Source organism: Phoca vitulina, unplaced genomic scaffold, assembly GCF_004348235.1.
Source record: "Phoca vitulina isolate PV1807 unplaced genomic scaffold, GSC_HSeal_1.0 scaffold45, whole genome shotgun sequence".
In the NCBI taxonomy this organism is placed as follows: Eukaryota; Metazoa; Chordata; class Mammalia; order Carnivora; family Phocidae; genus Phoca; species Phoca vitulina.
In genome coordinates this window covers 7,377,001-7,393,147 of record NW_022589748.1, presented here as the reverse complement: position 1 = coordinate 7,393,147, position 16,147 = coordinate 7,377,001, and the positions used below count along the sequence as shown (strand labels likewise).

Genomic DNA, 16,147 nt, shown 5'->3' with positions numbered 1-16,147 from the left:
TTGGACCTGGAAGGATCACAGAGCAATAATAGCTCCCAGACCTGGTAGTTCTGGCTCCTTGTGAGAACCACCTAAGATGGGTTTTATATTGTTTTGTTTTTAAACATTCCTGAGCCCCAAGCTCCCTGTCAGAAATATCACTTACATAGGTCTGTGTTGGGGCAATTAATCAGAATTGTTATGATTCTGGTTTGCCTCATTTGGGAGCCAGGGCCTCCAGACGTGCAGCCCCATTTCTAAGAGACTGAAGCCAGAGGGATTATGAAGCCCATATATCCAAGGTCCACCCAGCAGGTCAGTGGCAAAATCCGTGTGGACTCCCGCCTCCAGGAGAAAATCCAGGAATCACTGCCTGTTGTTTGCCGAGTGGAGCGGTGTGAATCTCTGTGAAAATGAGAAAGCAAAAGGCACAATCTATTACTAGAGCTCACAAACCCAGGTCCTGCCGTAGCAGCCAGGAGTCTGCAGGTGCTGAAGACTTGCTAACAAGCTTTCAAGAAAACTAGAGACCCCACTTCTATGTCCTCCTGTGTCAGCCTCCCCCAACTCACATTTCATCCCCATGTACTTCCAGGGCTCCTACTCTGTCAACCCAAGAGACTAGAAAGGGAGCCCAAGGCCTGACGGGAAGACCGACATGAAAAGGATTGCCAGCAGCATGATGCATTCTTGCCATTTTCACGTTCAGTTGCAAGTTCCTCAAAAAGAGTTACCATCTGACCCGGAAATTTGACTCCTAGATCTGTCCCCAAGAGAGCCAAAATGTGGATACGAGTGTTTTAGCAGCATTACCCATTAACAGCCAAAAAATGGACACAACCCCAACGTCCATCAGCAGGTGAATGGATAAACAAAATGTGGCACAGAAAGAAATAAAGTAGGAATGCTCCCTACAGCATGCATGGGCCTGGCTAAGTGGAAGAAGGAGACACAAAAGGCTACATGTTGTATAATGTATTTGCAATGCCCGGACTAGGTATTTGCGCAGAGACAGGAAGTAGATTGGTGACTGCCAGGCAGGAATGGAGCGTGACTTCTAATGCGCGTGGGGTCTCCTTTTAGGGTGATGAAAACATTCTGGAATTAGGTAGTGGTGATGCTTTCACAGCCTTGCGAATGTACTAAATGCCGCTGAATTGGTCACCCGTGAAGGGTGAATGTGCTGGTATGGGAATGCCATCTCAATGAGGCACCCCTAGCAGCGAGAACGGGCGCCTTGAGTCTTGGCCAGCAAGCAGAGTCTCGTGTGGGGATGACCAGAAGCAGAGGTTGCTGGACAGGGAGGCGCAGTGGCTCAAGGAGCAGAGGTGGGAAAGGGATCGGAGGTGGTCTGTTGATCTCCCTGCTGAGCTTCGGAGCTGGATGGAACGCACATCCCCAGCAAGAAGGCCTTTGCAGAAAGGTTGCGGGCATGGGTGGTACATCCTAAGAGCTGCTGTAGGGGGGTGAGTCTCGCTGCTGCCCGGGACGAGTTAATGAGGGAAGGGACCACAGCAAAGGTCTGGGAGCACTGCTTGGATGTGCATTCCCAAGCTGGAGGCTGCTGGGAACAGGAGAAAAATGAGCAGAACTTTTCTCCAGCCCTGAGGGGATAGGAGCAAGTCTTGCATTTCTTTAGCAATTCACAGTTGGCCGTAGCTTCCACTTTTTTTTTTTTATTAGCTCATTCATCTTTGAGATAATTCTTGACACCAGCAGAACGTTATCACTAGCTCCTTCTACAGAGAGAGAAACTGAGGCTCAGAGAAGTTTGGTCCCTTGCCCGGGGCTGCTCCTAAGTGGTGGTTAAGAGAAGCCCTAACCTGGGCTCACAGTTCATCCTAGGCTGACCTGTAAGCCTTGTTGAGGAAGCAAAGCCTAGACACGGAGAATAAATAAAACCCCCAAACTATAGCGCAGTGCAAATATATGCTAGCCAAAGACAGGCCTTAAATGATTATCAACAAACACATTAATTCGTGGCGGGTTGTACTCCGTCAGCCACATCAAGTGTTTGAAGTGCCTTCTCTTTGGATCTTTCTATTGCTGAGCTTTCTGTTGCTAAGCAAAAGATCAAGAAGACAGAGTTTGTGCAGAGGTTTTGAACCTGGGTCTTAGAATCAGACCCGGCTCCAGCCCCACCTCCACCATTTGCCAAATGAACTTGGACCCCACTTCTCCGAGCTTCAGACCGCTCACCTGTCAAGTGACGGTCACACACCCGGCTCACCGGGACGGCCACTATGTAATTTTACGATGACGTATATAAAGCACACAATGCATGCCTAGCCCACTCAGGCGGTATTCGAGAAGCAAAGGGGAGTTTTTAAAAGGTTCACAAATGAGAATTGGCATTCACTGGGCGCAAACAATATATCCTTAATCTTCACAACGAGGTAGGTTTTATTGGTCCCATTTTATAGATGAGGGAATTGATTGAGGCTGGAGGAAATTCGCTTGCCCAAGGTCACACAGCCAAGGTGTGGGATAACCATGTTTCAGACTTGGGTCTGGCTCCGAGGTCATTACTTTTGTACTCTGCCACACCACTGATGACAGCGTGAGAACTGGAGATCAAAGGACTCTCATGGAGACACAGAGGCTGAATTATGGGCTCAAATGGTGATGTATTTCAGAGCTATGGAAGGAGCTGCAAGCACCACTCTGTTTACGGGACTTTAGTCTGGATTCCGACTTGCATGGCCCCAAGTACAAACTGTTAGGTTCTCCAGGCCTTTCCTCCTTCCTTATCTCTCCCCTCCCACTGCTTTGAAGGATTTTCAGATCAAAGGTGCAGCCGCTCTCCAGGGGGATAATCCTGTTGCCTGTAACCTTGTTTTCCGAGTGTCCTTCACAAAGAAGGGCTTCGGCCAAAAATTTCTCCCTCTGCGTAATCACACAATTTTTCTTGGCCTTCACCAGCCCTCAGGACAGAGAGGTAGATGACTGCCTTCAGAAGCATTTTTATGCTGAGGAGCTGCCCAGAATAAATTAGCCAGTCCTCAGAAAGTGTTAGATACGCTACTTCCGTATCCTCATTTTATTTTCTGCTTTGGTCCTTTTCGTTCTTAAACACCACATCCTTTTTCCTTTCCTGAGGGCTGGCACCTTTTTACATCTAGCCCACTCCTGGAGGCAGGGGGTGGGGGGAGGCACATCTCTGCACCGAGGAAATTTTCTTTCTCCAGGTAAGAATTTGTAAGATTCTAAGACCCAGACATGATCAGCAAGTTGAGAACTGAACCGAAAATACTCCCAATCACCCAAGGGAAGCAGAAGCCCAGTGGATCCGGGATTAAAGATAACAAGACAGCATCTAAGAGATGGTGGCAGAAATAACCAAGTATTGGAGAGGGAGCCCAAGGCTGCACCAGGGGGCCCTGGCTCTCTGTGAAATGTGGCTTGCTGGAGAAACCTTCCTGGTTGATACAATTTTTAGAAACCCCTTGACAAGCCCCCCGAGACCCCTTCCCTCAGGGAAAGCTCTGTTTGTCCTTGGAAACACCAACGGGCTTCCTACTATTTCCCTGTTATTTCCAGGGATCTCAGAGAAGCCACTGAATGTCAAAGGGAAGACGTACTTGAAATTGAACCATTTTTAGGTTCTTTAAAGGCATGTGGACCCGGGGCGCCTGGATGGCTCAGTCGTTAAGCATCTGCCTTTAGCTCAGGTCATGATCCCAGGGTCCTGGGATCGAGCCCCACATCGGGCTCCCTGCTCCTCGGGAAGCCTGCTTCTCCCTCTCCCACTCCCCTTGCTTGTGTTCCCTCTCTCGCTGTGTCTCTCTCTGTCAAATAAACAAAATCTTTAAAAAAAAAATAAATAAAGGCATGTGGACCCTAACTTGACCTTGCTCTTTTGCCAGTCTTCTTTCCTACAGAGAGAGACTGCGAGTAATATGAAGGAAATTGCATTTCTCCCCCCGCCCCCAACCTTCTCTGGGCCATAATCTGACCTAAAGAACAACCACTTTCCCTCTGCTGGAGGTTTGCAAAGGTTGAAGGACCCATTTTCAAAATGGAAGGTGATCTAAAAATGTTCTTCTGTCCTGGCATTGGGTTTCTTAACATCTGAATCTAAAGAACCATCTTTCCCAAAACTCCCCACCCTATGTCCCTAACACACACACACACACACACACACACACACACACACACACACACACAGACACCTGTCAGGTCCCCCAGCAACTCAAACCCCATCAGATTCTTTGGCACCACCTAGTCCTACTGAATCGAAAATTCTGGGGCTGGGGCCCAGCAATTCCCTAATCACCTGGAACTTATTAATTCATGAATTCCTGGCCTCCGGCCCCAGAGATTTTGATTCAGTAATTCTGCAGTGGGACCCAAGAATTTACATGTACGTCAAACTCCCGGATGGTGCCGATGCTGCTGGTCCAGTGAGTAGCTCTGGTGTCCATAGCTTCCCACCTGCCTCCAGGGCACAGATTTCGGCCATATGCTAAGTGGTAAATTGTGTGCAAAGATCACGGATGGACAGACAGATGGGAAAGGGAGGAGGTGTAGACTAACAGAAGAAAAAGAAGGAAAAGAAGTTCTGGCAGGGGAAAGCAATTCCTGGAAAAGAGACCTGTTCTTCCTCAACACACTTTACCAAAGCTTTTCTTTCTGGTGATTGCCATTTCCCTGTGTCTAGTCCCAATTACTTTCCCACTGATTCAGACCTACTAATGGTTTCTCAAGGGCCTTATGAAAATGGGGGCACAAGACCAAGCCCAACAAAAAGGATTAAGAGAACACAACCCTAGGGCCCAAGGTCAGACCTCCCCGGTGCAACAGGACATGGGGGCAGGGACACCGTGTCTCTGGAACGTCTGAGAGGGTTTTGTGCCTCCCTCCCTCCTTCACACTGGTCCCGTCCACAGAGCACGTGGTCTCCACTTCTCAGATTTCACCAGAATCACTTAGTTAAACATAGATCGCTGGCCCCATCCCTGGAGTTTCTGATTCAGTAGATTGGGCATGGGGTCTGGCCTGAGCACCTGCATTTTTAACAAGCTCCCAGTGACATGGATGCTGCTCGCCTAGGAACCCCTCTCTAGAACCACTGGTGTGCATACCTGAAATCATACCAGAAGTCATTTAGAGTCATTTCGACCAGCGGCCACCAAGAACAATTCTCGGGGGGGGGGGCCAAGTTGCTTCCAGCCCGGTGCCAACAGGTAGGGAAGCATCTGAACCTGGCTGTGCCTACAGCAGGTGACTCAGAAACGGGAGCCCGGTGCTCCGCAGAGGGGGACACCGTCATGCCTGGATGATGCCTTTTGTGAAACCCTCAAATGTTACGTATTTTCTCACTCAGAAAGTCCCTCTAACTCCACTGGATCTGGAAGTTTATACCTCCCTCTGAACATCACATCTCTCATGGTGTTTGTTATAGAAGTTTTACTGTTTCCTACCATCTGCCAGAAGAGGTGATGTTTAGGCTCCGAGAACGGTCCCCGAGACGCTTGTTGATGGGACCAGCCTTCAGCCTATGGACTGGGCTTGCGGAGGAGGAGGTCAGCCTGTCTCACTGTGTCGCTTCTCTCTTCTCTCCCCCTCCCCTCCCTCCCCGTCTCCTTACCCTCCGCTCCCCCTGCAACCCCAGTGCATTCCCAGAAGCAGAACAGACAGACCTGCGTCCGCAAGAGCCTCATCTGCGCCTTTGCCATGGCCTTCATCATAAGCGTCATGCTGATCGCTGCCAACCAGATCCTCCGGAGCGGCATGGAGTAGCGCCCTCGCCCCGCCGCTGCGTCCCCGGCTCACCGTGCATGTGCATGCCCTGCGGGCCGACGCTGTTCCTCCGAAAGCAGACATGGACCAGGCAGACAGGGCACGGTGGAGTGAAGAACCCAAGGCTGCGGTGCAACGGGTGTTGCCCATCCACTTCATCTCCTTGGCAGGGACACAAAAGGGCTGTCTTAAATGCTTTAATGGTTTTGTTTCCTAATGCAATAAAATAGCCAGGAGTTCCCAGTGACCGCGTCAATCACCCCCAGGAACTCGGAAGAGAGACTTCCTTCCCATCTCGGACTTTTCCAGTGGCCATCCAGGCTGGTGGTGTAGGAGAGCAAGAGGGAGGCGTGGACGTGCAGTCATTTCCATGCCCCGTTGTCTCAACCCCCTGGGGTCAGCTGAAGACTCCCGGCTGAGGGAACCCTCAGTCCCCAGAGGCTGACTTCCGGCTCGCTCCCGAAGAGGGGGCCTTCCATCCCACCCTGGCTTCCTTCCTCCACCCAGTGGAGCCCGTTCCCCCCCCCCCCAAGGCGTGAGGGGAAAGCCATCGAATGGGGTGCAGCGCCTGTCGGTGTGCAGGCGGCACCCCTCGCTTCCGTTCTTACTGCCTTTTCTACAGGACTCTTGTTGGCAGAGTTGGGGAGCTCTCAGTTTCCGTCGGCACTTGGCTTTCTGTTCCTAGAGCCCATCGCGCACCAGCATTTTGGAATCTGCAGAGAGCCTTTCTCCCAGCTTTGCCCCCTGTGCTGCCATTAGTGAAAAAAGAAGCATACTCGTGGGCATCTCTATAACCTAGACACATAGACAGACGTATGCATTGGGCTTCTTCATGTGTGACGTCATTCTTTCCTACTCGCTTACTCCTGATATAAGCTTGTCCTCCGACACACGTCCCTGCCTCCTTTGGGTGGGCCAGGTAGTTTCGGGGCGAGGGGGGGTGCAGGGAGGGACCGAGACCAGTGGGGAGGTGGTGTTGCAGCCCACCCCCCAGCCGTCAGAGGAGTCCTGGAGCCTGAACCCACCCATCCATGCCAGAAGACCCCTGTAAGTTCAGGTCCTTGAGCATCTTTCCTTCTTCTCGTCCTAAAATATGCTTTGTTAGTCTTCCCCAGATAAAAAGAGAAATACAATCCACAGCGGAAAGATGGAAAGATCAAACGACTATTTTACATAACACCTTCCAGCACTCAGATTCTACAACTGACTCATTTTCATGAGGAAACAAAAAGACGTGAATCAGCTTAGCCAGCACGACAGGTGATTCGCTCCTGCCTGCAGAATACTTCTGCTGGGGAAGGGACCTGGATCCCGTGGTCCGTGTTCAACACCATTTCAAGTCTGTAATTCCCCGACTTCTCCCAGAGGCCCCATCAGCCACCACTATTGACTCAAGCTTGCATAGTCTGATTGGCCGATCATCTTTCCGTGTGATGCTTTCCTTTGTACTTTTCCGAGCTCGGGTCTTCAGTTCTGTAATGGAATTGTCTCGCTCCTCTTTCTCTCCATCGCATCCTCAGGCTACATGCTTTTCCCGCTCCCTCTTCCCCTTTCTTCCAGTATTGAGGTGCCAGAATCTTTCCTCTCTAGGTTTTGCGGTGTGGTGTGTGTCCCCGGCCCCCTCCCCCAGATCCCCCCCGCAGTTTTCTCCCTTACTGCCTTCTCTGACTCGTCCTTTTAGGGTCTTCTTCCCGTTCACCTCTGCAAGCGCTTCAGGCAGCAGCCAGGGGGCAGCTGTAGAAACTTCCCCACTGTGGGAGACTGCAAATATTCATGATGAGCACAAGTAAAACTAGGGTTTGAGCCATAGTCCGGAGGATGGAGCAGGTGTAAGCTCCTAAGAGCCCGGGGGCTGAGGGTCCCGCTGGGAAAATGCCTGGAGTCCCGCACATCCAGGCCAAGGAAGGCAGCAGCCTGCCTGTCCCTCTCGCCCACCCTGCCCTGCCACGGTACACACTGCACATCTGCCTCTTCTCTCTCTCCCCCTGCCCGACTCACCATGGTCCTCAGGATCGGCTTCCGGAATGAGGACAGGTCCGAACACAGAGCACTAACACATAAGACAACTTCGTCATTAGTTTTTGCCCAAAGCAGCTTATCTCCCCCGACCCCCCAACTGGACTTGGATGGGAAGGACCCCATGAACCACAAGACCATGTCCTCCTGGGGAGCCAAAGCAGATTGAATAAAGACCCCAAGGGATGACTTCTAAAGGAGCCTGCCCCATGAGAAGGGATTGCGATGCTTCTTCAAAGGCTGGCTCTCTGCAAATTCTTCTGCCTCTCACCGGAGAACGGGGTCCCCGAAGGATGTGAGACTTAGAAGAGATTTTAGCCACGAGGCAGGGGCAGGGATTAAAAGCTCTAGAGAGGCAGCACCAACCTGTTCAAGGCCTCAGCATCCTCTCCCTGAAGAGGACACTTTTCCCCTCCCAGTGACCAGTAAGCAAGCCCATCCTACCCAGAAGGGATTCGAGGAGCATGCATCCCTTGTGAGGAGAGAGGACAACATGGAAGCTCTAGAACTATCTTGGTGGGCTAGAGTTGACCTCCCGCCATGGTGCCCTCCACACGCGTGGCACCCAGGGGCTGAAGTGTGGGGAGATAGCCCAAAGCTAGTTGCATTCCTGAGACTTTGGGAGCTAAGAGCTTGTCTCTGTGCCGTGACCCCTGGCTGCTTTGCCTGGACCGTCTGTCAAAGGTGTTGGGATTCTTTGTAAGGCTTAAGAGGTTGACTTTCAGCAGGTACCGTCCATACCAGAGCTACTTCGGGTCCTCGCCACAGTTACTTATGATGCTCACGGATAAAGCGTGGCTCATTCTTGCTGTAAGAACGGGTGCCCCCCCAGACCACACAAGCGATGATCGGGGAGGCATTTTGCTAGGGGGACAAGGCACGTAGACCCTGATCCCCTTGGCTCCACAGCAAGCTGTCTCCTATCACTCCAGACGCAGACAGAGCCCCCAGACAGGACCCAGCATGGGAACTATTAGAAGTGGCTTCCAGAATGTGCGTGGGTCCCACGTGACCAATCTGTAAAAGAAAGGGGGGGGATTATGTTGCTATGGCAACCCTTGCATTCCACCCCGAGTTTGCCAAGGCACACAAAAATAGGGAACATTTTCTTAAAGAACACTTGGGCTCTGCCTGATTGCAACCTGACTCCCCGCATCCACATCCCACTGGTGGAGTAAATTACACTCCAAAAATCTGGCGGTTTCTCTGCCTTTTCTTGTGTTTTGAAACCACCCTTCCATTTGCTCAGGAGAACAGGAGCTACCTGAGAGCTGGGTGGTGTTCTCCCCACCCCACCTCCTCTCCCCCTTCCCAGGGCCCGGAGCAAAGACCCCTTCATCTGGGCAAAAAGGCAGAAATGTCGTTTGGAAGGCAAAAAATATTTTAAGCTTCAATCTTTAAAAGCATCTGTTTGCCTGTTGAGATGCTCTCCCACAAGCCAGAAATGTGAACTGGAGTGAACTGAGGTTTACATGTGGTCTTAGGCAAGCCCAGAGGCTTTAGAACTTTCTAGGTGTTTTATTTGCAGAGAACAAGATGTGCGCCACGAGATGTGTTCTTTCCCGATACCCGTTCCTGTCTCCAGTTTCACATGACAAATGGTCTATCTTGTGGTTAGCGAAAAGAACTGAGTGAAAGATGGCTAGCTCCTTTTGACAGTGATGCCCCTCCCATCCTCCTCTCTACAGAATCATAAAGCGATATATCTAAGAAGGGGAGGGAGAAATTTCTCTTTTATTCCACATGCCTTCTCTAGGCTTTAGTCCAGACTCAGGTTATAAATCAAAGAGAGTTTTGCTCTTAACTCGTAGCTGGCAGCCTCCCCGGGACCATGACAGAAGAGTAAGGGGGCGACCGCCAAACACAGGTCCTTGGGTTGGCTGGCCTGGCCATGTGTGGCTGCATGTCATGAAACCCCGTTCCGTGATGCCGTTGCCCTCCATCCCTGCAGAAGCTGCTGAGCTCTGCTCCTCCCAGCTGGAGGTCCCAAACCATACTGGGTCAATCTACTGCACTATTTCTCCGAAAGCCCATAGCGATGGTGTTATTCACCCTGCTCCATGGAGATGTAGGGAGATCTGGAACCCCACTGCGAGGAGGGGCCCCTTTTCTGATAGTGTCATGACGATACAGATGGGCTGAGCCTAGACTTCTAGACTGTGGCACGTACTGGTCGTATTCCCTGGATGACTCTCTGGAGAACAGCTGTCTGCTTTGAGCTGAGATCAGAACTTTCCCGTTGGCCTCTTCAGTGATCCCCACAGGGCTAAGGGTCCATAACCTAAAGGCCTTGCCATAGCCATTTTCCCTCACCACCTCATTACCCAACTGTCCCAAAGCGGGGGGCAGGGGAAGAAGCCATCAGAAAAAGAAAAGTAACATTATTCACCAGCTGGGGTTTTCAACTTGAATTATTTAAAGCGATGGCGAAGTAGAGGAGGATTCGGGCTGCCCCTTGTGGACCCTGTCTCCACGACAATTTAAATGTCAGAACTGTTCAGCTTCACTTCATACTTCCTTCGACTAAGTCACTCAGGGGACTGTCCTCGGTCATGTGGCCTTGCCATAGACTTGGTTTGGGTAGGAATAAGCTCAAATGCACAAACCAGCCAAACATTTCTCTTAGTAGCCTGTGCTCATTGCTCATGCGCATGACCATGGTGCATGACTATGGTTTCTACTTTATATTGGTTTGGGACCCTCTTTATATGGTCTCAAGGGACATGATAACAAAGCTCAGAAAGTCTTCATAACAAAACTAATTTGATTCCATTGGCTTGAAATAATAGCCACCAAGAATCAGGTGTCGCCAGTCCCACGAAAGGCAGTCCTCTGAAACTGGAAAATACTTGCCCAGCCCCTGCCCCCTGCCCCTACTTCTGGTAGCTTATCGGTTGAACACCCACGCTGAGCATAGCCCTCACCCACCTCTTTTCCTTGAGCTTGGTGGGTTGGCTGTCAGAACCGTGCTTCTCACAATGTTTGAAGTTACTGTCCAAGAGAAAGGGTTGCAGGGGCTGGAATTTCCCAGTGGAGTAGAAGAGCAGGCTAATTAGGAAGGAATATTCCAGGGAATGAAAAATTCAAGTGTGCTGTTTCTCCATTGCTGTACCTGTAAGAGCAAAAGAAAAATTGTAAAGGGCTGCAGAGGCTGGTCTCTGGACGTTTCCCCTGTGTGTCTGGCCTACTTTGGTAACACACAAGGGACTGAGGGCCACAGGGTTGCTGCCCATCAACCCGATCCCTCTGACATGTGGGGCAAGCGTCAAGAGGAGGCTGGTGGGTAGCTCACCTCTCCTTGGGGGATGCGGACATCTGCCAAGCTCAAAATGCGTCTCCCAGGGTTTTCTGTCTGGGCTCAGACCCGTTGAATTAGGCCAGGAGAGCAGAGCTTAGAACCAGAAATATGGGAGCACAATCACGTGCAGGACCCCACCAGCCACCCACCAGCCTGATGATTTTGAGTGACGTTCTCTTCCTGGCCGCGGGTTTCTCATCTCTAAAGCGAGAGGAAAGGTAAACCAGAAGAGCTTCCCCCCCCGCCACTGTGACTCTGTTTGTCTGAAACGAGTCAAAACGATGCCTAGGCTTGAGAGGGTCCCTATTCCCCCATGAATGGTGTCAGGGACTGGCAGTTCTTTTTACACGGCAGCTCCCAAGAGGCAGTTGTAATAAAGTATCACTTTTGGTGTCCATGTCTGTAGATGAAACAACGCAAATTGATTTATGTCAAATGTGTGGTGTCTTGCAAGTAAGAGGTTTTGTTTACTCCCTAAGGTCTTGCTGACTCAAGGGAACATCAAAGATGGGCTTTGTGCCCTCATCTTAGCCAGTGTGAAAAGTAAGGGGATTTGATCACTTTATCGCAGATCTTGTGCATCAGAATTCATGAATAAGTAGGGTGAAACAAAGCCAGATCCCAGGAAAAGATGTGTGTTTCTCCATCTGAGAAAGCCTAACTGGAAGCTACTGAATAAAGAGCACAAATCCCAGACCGACTGACCTTCCTTCCTTCCTTCCTTCCTTCCTTCCTTCCTTCCTTCCTTCCTTCCTTCCTTTTTTTCTGGCCGTTCCTGTATATGTGATAGTGGCTTATAATTATTCGTAACACTGCAGAAGGAAGAGAGTCACTGTCTCATGATTGTCAGGAATAGCATTAGCAGTCTGGGGAGACCAGCCACTGCGGTCTTTTGAAGACTGAGGGATGCTGAGCACAGATGCCTGGTTTAGATGCACCCCAACCCTGATGAGGGGTGGAGGGCAGGACGAGTGGCTGCTGGATCCATAAAAGTCCCCAGTCCTTCTGCCCCATGACAACATAACATCCTAGGTCTCTGTCCCTTTTCCTCTTCCTAAAGTGGACTGAGGCTTTTATACAAGCTTGTTTTTATACAAGTCCTACAGTTCTTCCCTGGAAAGACCCAGATTGGTCAGGAAAGGGTCCTCAGCTCCTGGTAGAAATTTGCTCCTGGCAAGCCAGTGTCTCCCAGATCTCTCCAAGGAAAATCAACTCATATTCTTCCTTTCTGACCTGGAAATCTGTTTTCAGGGGTCCTTGAAAGGTTTCTTAGTGAAGTTTGATTTTTTTTTCCCCCCAATCCTGAATCCAGGAAGAAGCTCTTTCTCCAAGGACTAACCAAAGACAATGCCCTTGGATGGAAATCAGATCCAGAAAGTCTGGTCAGGCAGTGGGCTGGCGAACTGTCATCTGTTGAGGATTGGGGGCGGGGGGCGTCAATGAGCCTAGGAGTCATTAGACTTGAGACGTGACTTGTTTCTCAAAGCACAGTATAGTTAGTGGCTGGATGCAGATGAGAGCACAGCTGAGGACTGTCAGGACCAGTATGCCCGGAGCCTGGCAGCTCTCATATCCAGAACGGGCCACTAAGACTGAAATCCTGGGTCACAGTCTTCCCATTTACCTCATTCATGTTCCTTTTTTTTTTTTCCATTCAGTATTAGGTGATGATTTCTGCTATTAAGTGATGAGAGAGTCAGCAGACTAGTCAAAAGAAAATCTTTATATAAAATGTAAATATTAATATAAATTAACTTGGCATGCAACTTACTAACCCAATGAAATATATATTATTAATATGTTCTCTTAGTGTATAAAGGAAAACTGACTGCCATATTTACCAGATGTTTTCTGTAACCAAACTCGTCTGTAAATATATAATCTGTATAAAAAAAAGAGTCTAATTTACCATTATTTATGCAATAGAAAAAAATAAAAGTTTTTTTTTTCTTTTGAGGAGAGATTCAGTTCATTATCGGTGGTGTGATTTGCAAACCTGCCACGAAATTCGTTCCTGTGACCCTGAAGGGTTAACCAGATCTCTTTGGACGCCAGTCCGGCATCACCCGCTTGCAAGAAGCCACCAGCAACGGGATCCGGTCTCACGGTGGGGCTTTGGAAGAGAATGATTGACATCAGGGCAACTAAGCTGACTATGGGCCATGTGGTGAGAAATAGGAAACATCTTCTGGCGGGGGGCAGACATGATAATTAAGAAAACTTTGCAGACACCCGAGCTAATGGTATCATCCTCTCGGGATTCCATTTGCCAGATTCTTCCCTAGATTAGCACTGGGGCATGGCAGCACTTTTCCTTCAACTTTTGGGATTTGCAGTGTTATTTGGCACAAAAAGAGATGCCCATTCCCTTATATCAAGAAGTAAACAAAGGCTAAATGGCTTGACTAAAACACTGAGATCCTGCTTCATTTTGGACCAGAACCTTGGCCTCCTGACCCCAGACACCATGAGGGCATCTTACATTTTCTTTACTTTTCAAAAACGTTATCCCACATTTTCCCACATGTCTTGCACTTAAGCCAAAAAGCTGAGTTTCCATTTGGGTAGAATCTCCCAGGAGACCCTCTTGTTAAGTGTTACATTTTATATACCTTCTCAGGGGAAAGTTACAAGGTAAAATCACGAAGCATTTGTTATTGTTTAAAAATTCTAAAAATAGAGTGTTCTAGACATAAAACACACGTTTTTCTCTCTGCTGAAGGGGGTCTTTGGCAAATTCCAGTGATAATGACTTGGATTTTATCCTCTCTGATCTGATTTTTTATTTATTTTTTTATTATAAAGGAGCATTTAGTCATGAATATTTATTCTCCTGGGGTAATTACCCCAGCAGGGACTGTCCTGCAGGATAAAAGTCCCACTAGGGGGCTGACAAACCCCTGACCACAGAGATAATGAAGCCTGAACATTGGCCCAACCCTGGTCATATCCAAGGTAAAACAAAGTGCTCCCTCAAGTTATGAACATACCTTTGAATCCCACTGGGATTTTTCCATAATTTTCGTGATAAGTGAATTTCAGAGGCTTTTCTTTGTTCATCTGTGATCCAACCATGTGCCCAATGAAAAAGCTGTTCCCATAGCTTCTCCTGCCAATTCTGGAAAGTCCACCTGTAGTAAGTAGCTTAGCCTTGGGCTGCCTGGGCTGACGTGTGGACCTGCCATGTTTCCAGGCGTATCTTAGACACGTTGGTTTTATTTCAACCCAGCGCACCTAGGCTCCAATCACTGAGCAATGGGCAGAGGGAGGAAGCCAACGTGTTCCCGCCTACCCTGCTAAGCGCCCCCAGGTCCTGCAGCATCGCACTTGGGGCCATGCTCTAGCCCCCAAGCATCAGCCACTGTGTGGCCAGAAGGCTCTTCTGGCTTGGGAGATGTTCCGCAGTCAGCCCTGCAGCTGTGCTCAGGGTCAGCCAGGACCCTGCTCTCACTTCCAAGTTTCCTAGGATGAAGAGGGAAGATGCAGGTGCTTCCGTGCTGAAGAGCTTCAGGGCTGTGGGAAGATGCTGGCTCAGACCCTTCGGGGTGCATTGCCTGAAGTGGCTGGCCAGGGATCAGGAGCCATTTCCTCCAGTGGCCCCTGAGAATTGATCTCGGGAGGTATTTGCTGGGAGTGGTCTCCAGGCTCCGGGCTGCAGCTGTAGCCCACAGGCCCTGTGCCCAGCAGTAGAGACATGTGTGGGGCTGCAGAGACCTCTGCTCTCGCTCCCAGGGAGGTGCCTCCGGCTTAGGAACTGGAGACTCTTGATGGGCTTCCCTCCTGCCTTTCCAATGCCAAAGCCATGGCCGCCAGGCTGTCCCTAGGAAGCCGAGGGGTGGGCGTGGTGTATGCCGAGTAGATAACATTTCCCCTTCCCCCATTTTCCCTGAGATTCATCTGGATGGCAGCGGGGTAAAACTGAGCAGAAAAAGGGAATGAATTGTCTAGTGTGTGAATGATATCTCAATAAAGCTGTTATGAAAAATGAGCACAAAAGAAGCCTTGAACAAGAAAAAGAAGCAAGAGGTGGTCGCACGGGGATGGCTCCGAGCCTCTTACATGTGCGTGAGCCTCGGGTTGTGATCTAGGGCACCTGGCTTCTCCCAGTTGCCTGGGGCAGAAAGCCCTGCACCTCAGAAGCAATGGCAGACCAGACATGAGCACACCCCCTTGAACAGGCTCGGCTCTCCCCAGCCTTTCGGAATGAAGAGGAGCAGACCTGATCTTCACGTGTCTGAGCCTCCGTGGTCCAGGAACCACGTGGCCTGGTTTCTTCTTGATCAATGTCTCTCCAGCGCCAGCCCTCTGTTCCTTCCACCAGGCTTCTCTTCCAAGGGTGAAGTGTGAAGTCGAGCAAAGAGAACTTGGGTGGCGGGGAGCACTGGAGGTGTCTGCAGTGCCATCATGTAAGGGAGGAATGGGTGGTTGTGTGCGGGGCAGGGGCGGGTTATGCAGACTCCAGGTCATCTGTAACCGTGGATGAACAGATGACCTCAGCCCTGTGACTAAAACAAGCTTCTTAGCCACACAACAACTTACTTTGTTCGTCATTTTATTTCTAGCACCTAATATTGTGCCCAGCACATAGTAAGTCCTCAATAAATATCTGCTAAATAAATGAACCGGATTGCCTCAAATTGCCCAGATATCCAAATTCGCTGCTGGCACAAGGTTCCTGTGCTCTCCCTTCCCACCAACACCTTCCTTCAGCCCCCATCCCTGCACCCTGGTTCCCATGCCTTTGTCGAAATCAGGTAAGCCTGGGTTTCCATGTTTGTTGATTTCTTAGTTTTTCCAGCCTGTCTAGGAATTCTTCATCCTCTTTGAGAAGCTAGGTTCAGCCCATTTAGCCTCTCGAAGCTGGCATCTGGTGCCAAAGAACTGGGCTCTCCTCTGGCTCTCCCATCACACTCCCTGAAAGCCACAGCATCTGTCCCCTTGGCTTGGTCTCAGCTGGGATCAAGGTCTTCATAGGCATAACGCACAGCCCTCCTGGGCTGGGGTGGATGCGGTCCTGCCCCCTGCTCTACAAGACTCCCTCCTCTTACCTCTGCAAGGTCTCCCTCAACACCTGCTGACCGCCAATCCCACCGGGTAGCACCGGCCTTCACT

At 50.1% G+C, this 16,147-nt stretch overlaps 1 protein-coding gene across 7 annotated transcripts in view; it reads left to right on the top strand.

The window, feature by feature from the left end:
• CALN1 (calneuron 1) overlaps positions 1-15,433 on the top strand; it is a 512,466-nt gene extending 497,033 nt beyond the window's left edge. For 6 of the 7 annotated variants that reach the window (XM_032430795.1, XM_032430791.1, XM_032430794.1 and 3 more), the window contains one exon: positions 5,594-12,985. In XM_032430795.1, the coding sequence (XP_032286686.1) occupies positions 5,594-5,721 (128 nt within the window). In that variant the 3' untranslated portion in view covers positions 5,722-12,985. The other variant, XM_032430792.1, reaches the window with a different exon arrangement.
• The last annotated feature ends 714 nt before the right edge of the window (positions 15,434-16,147 follow it).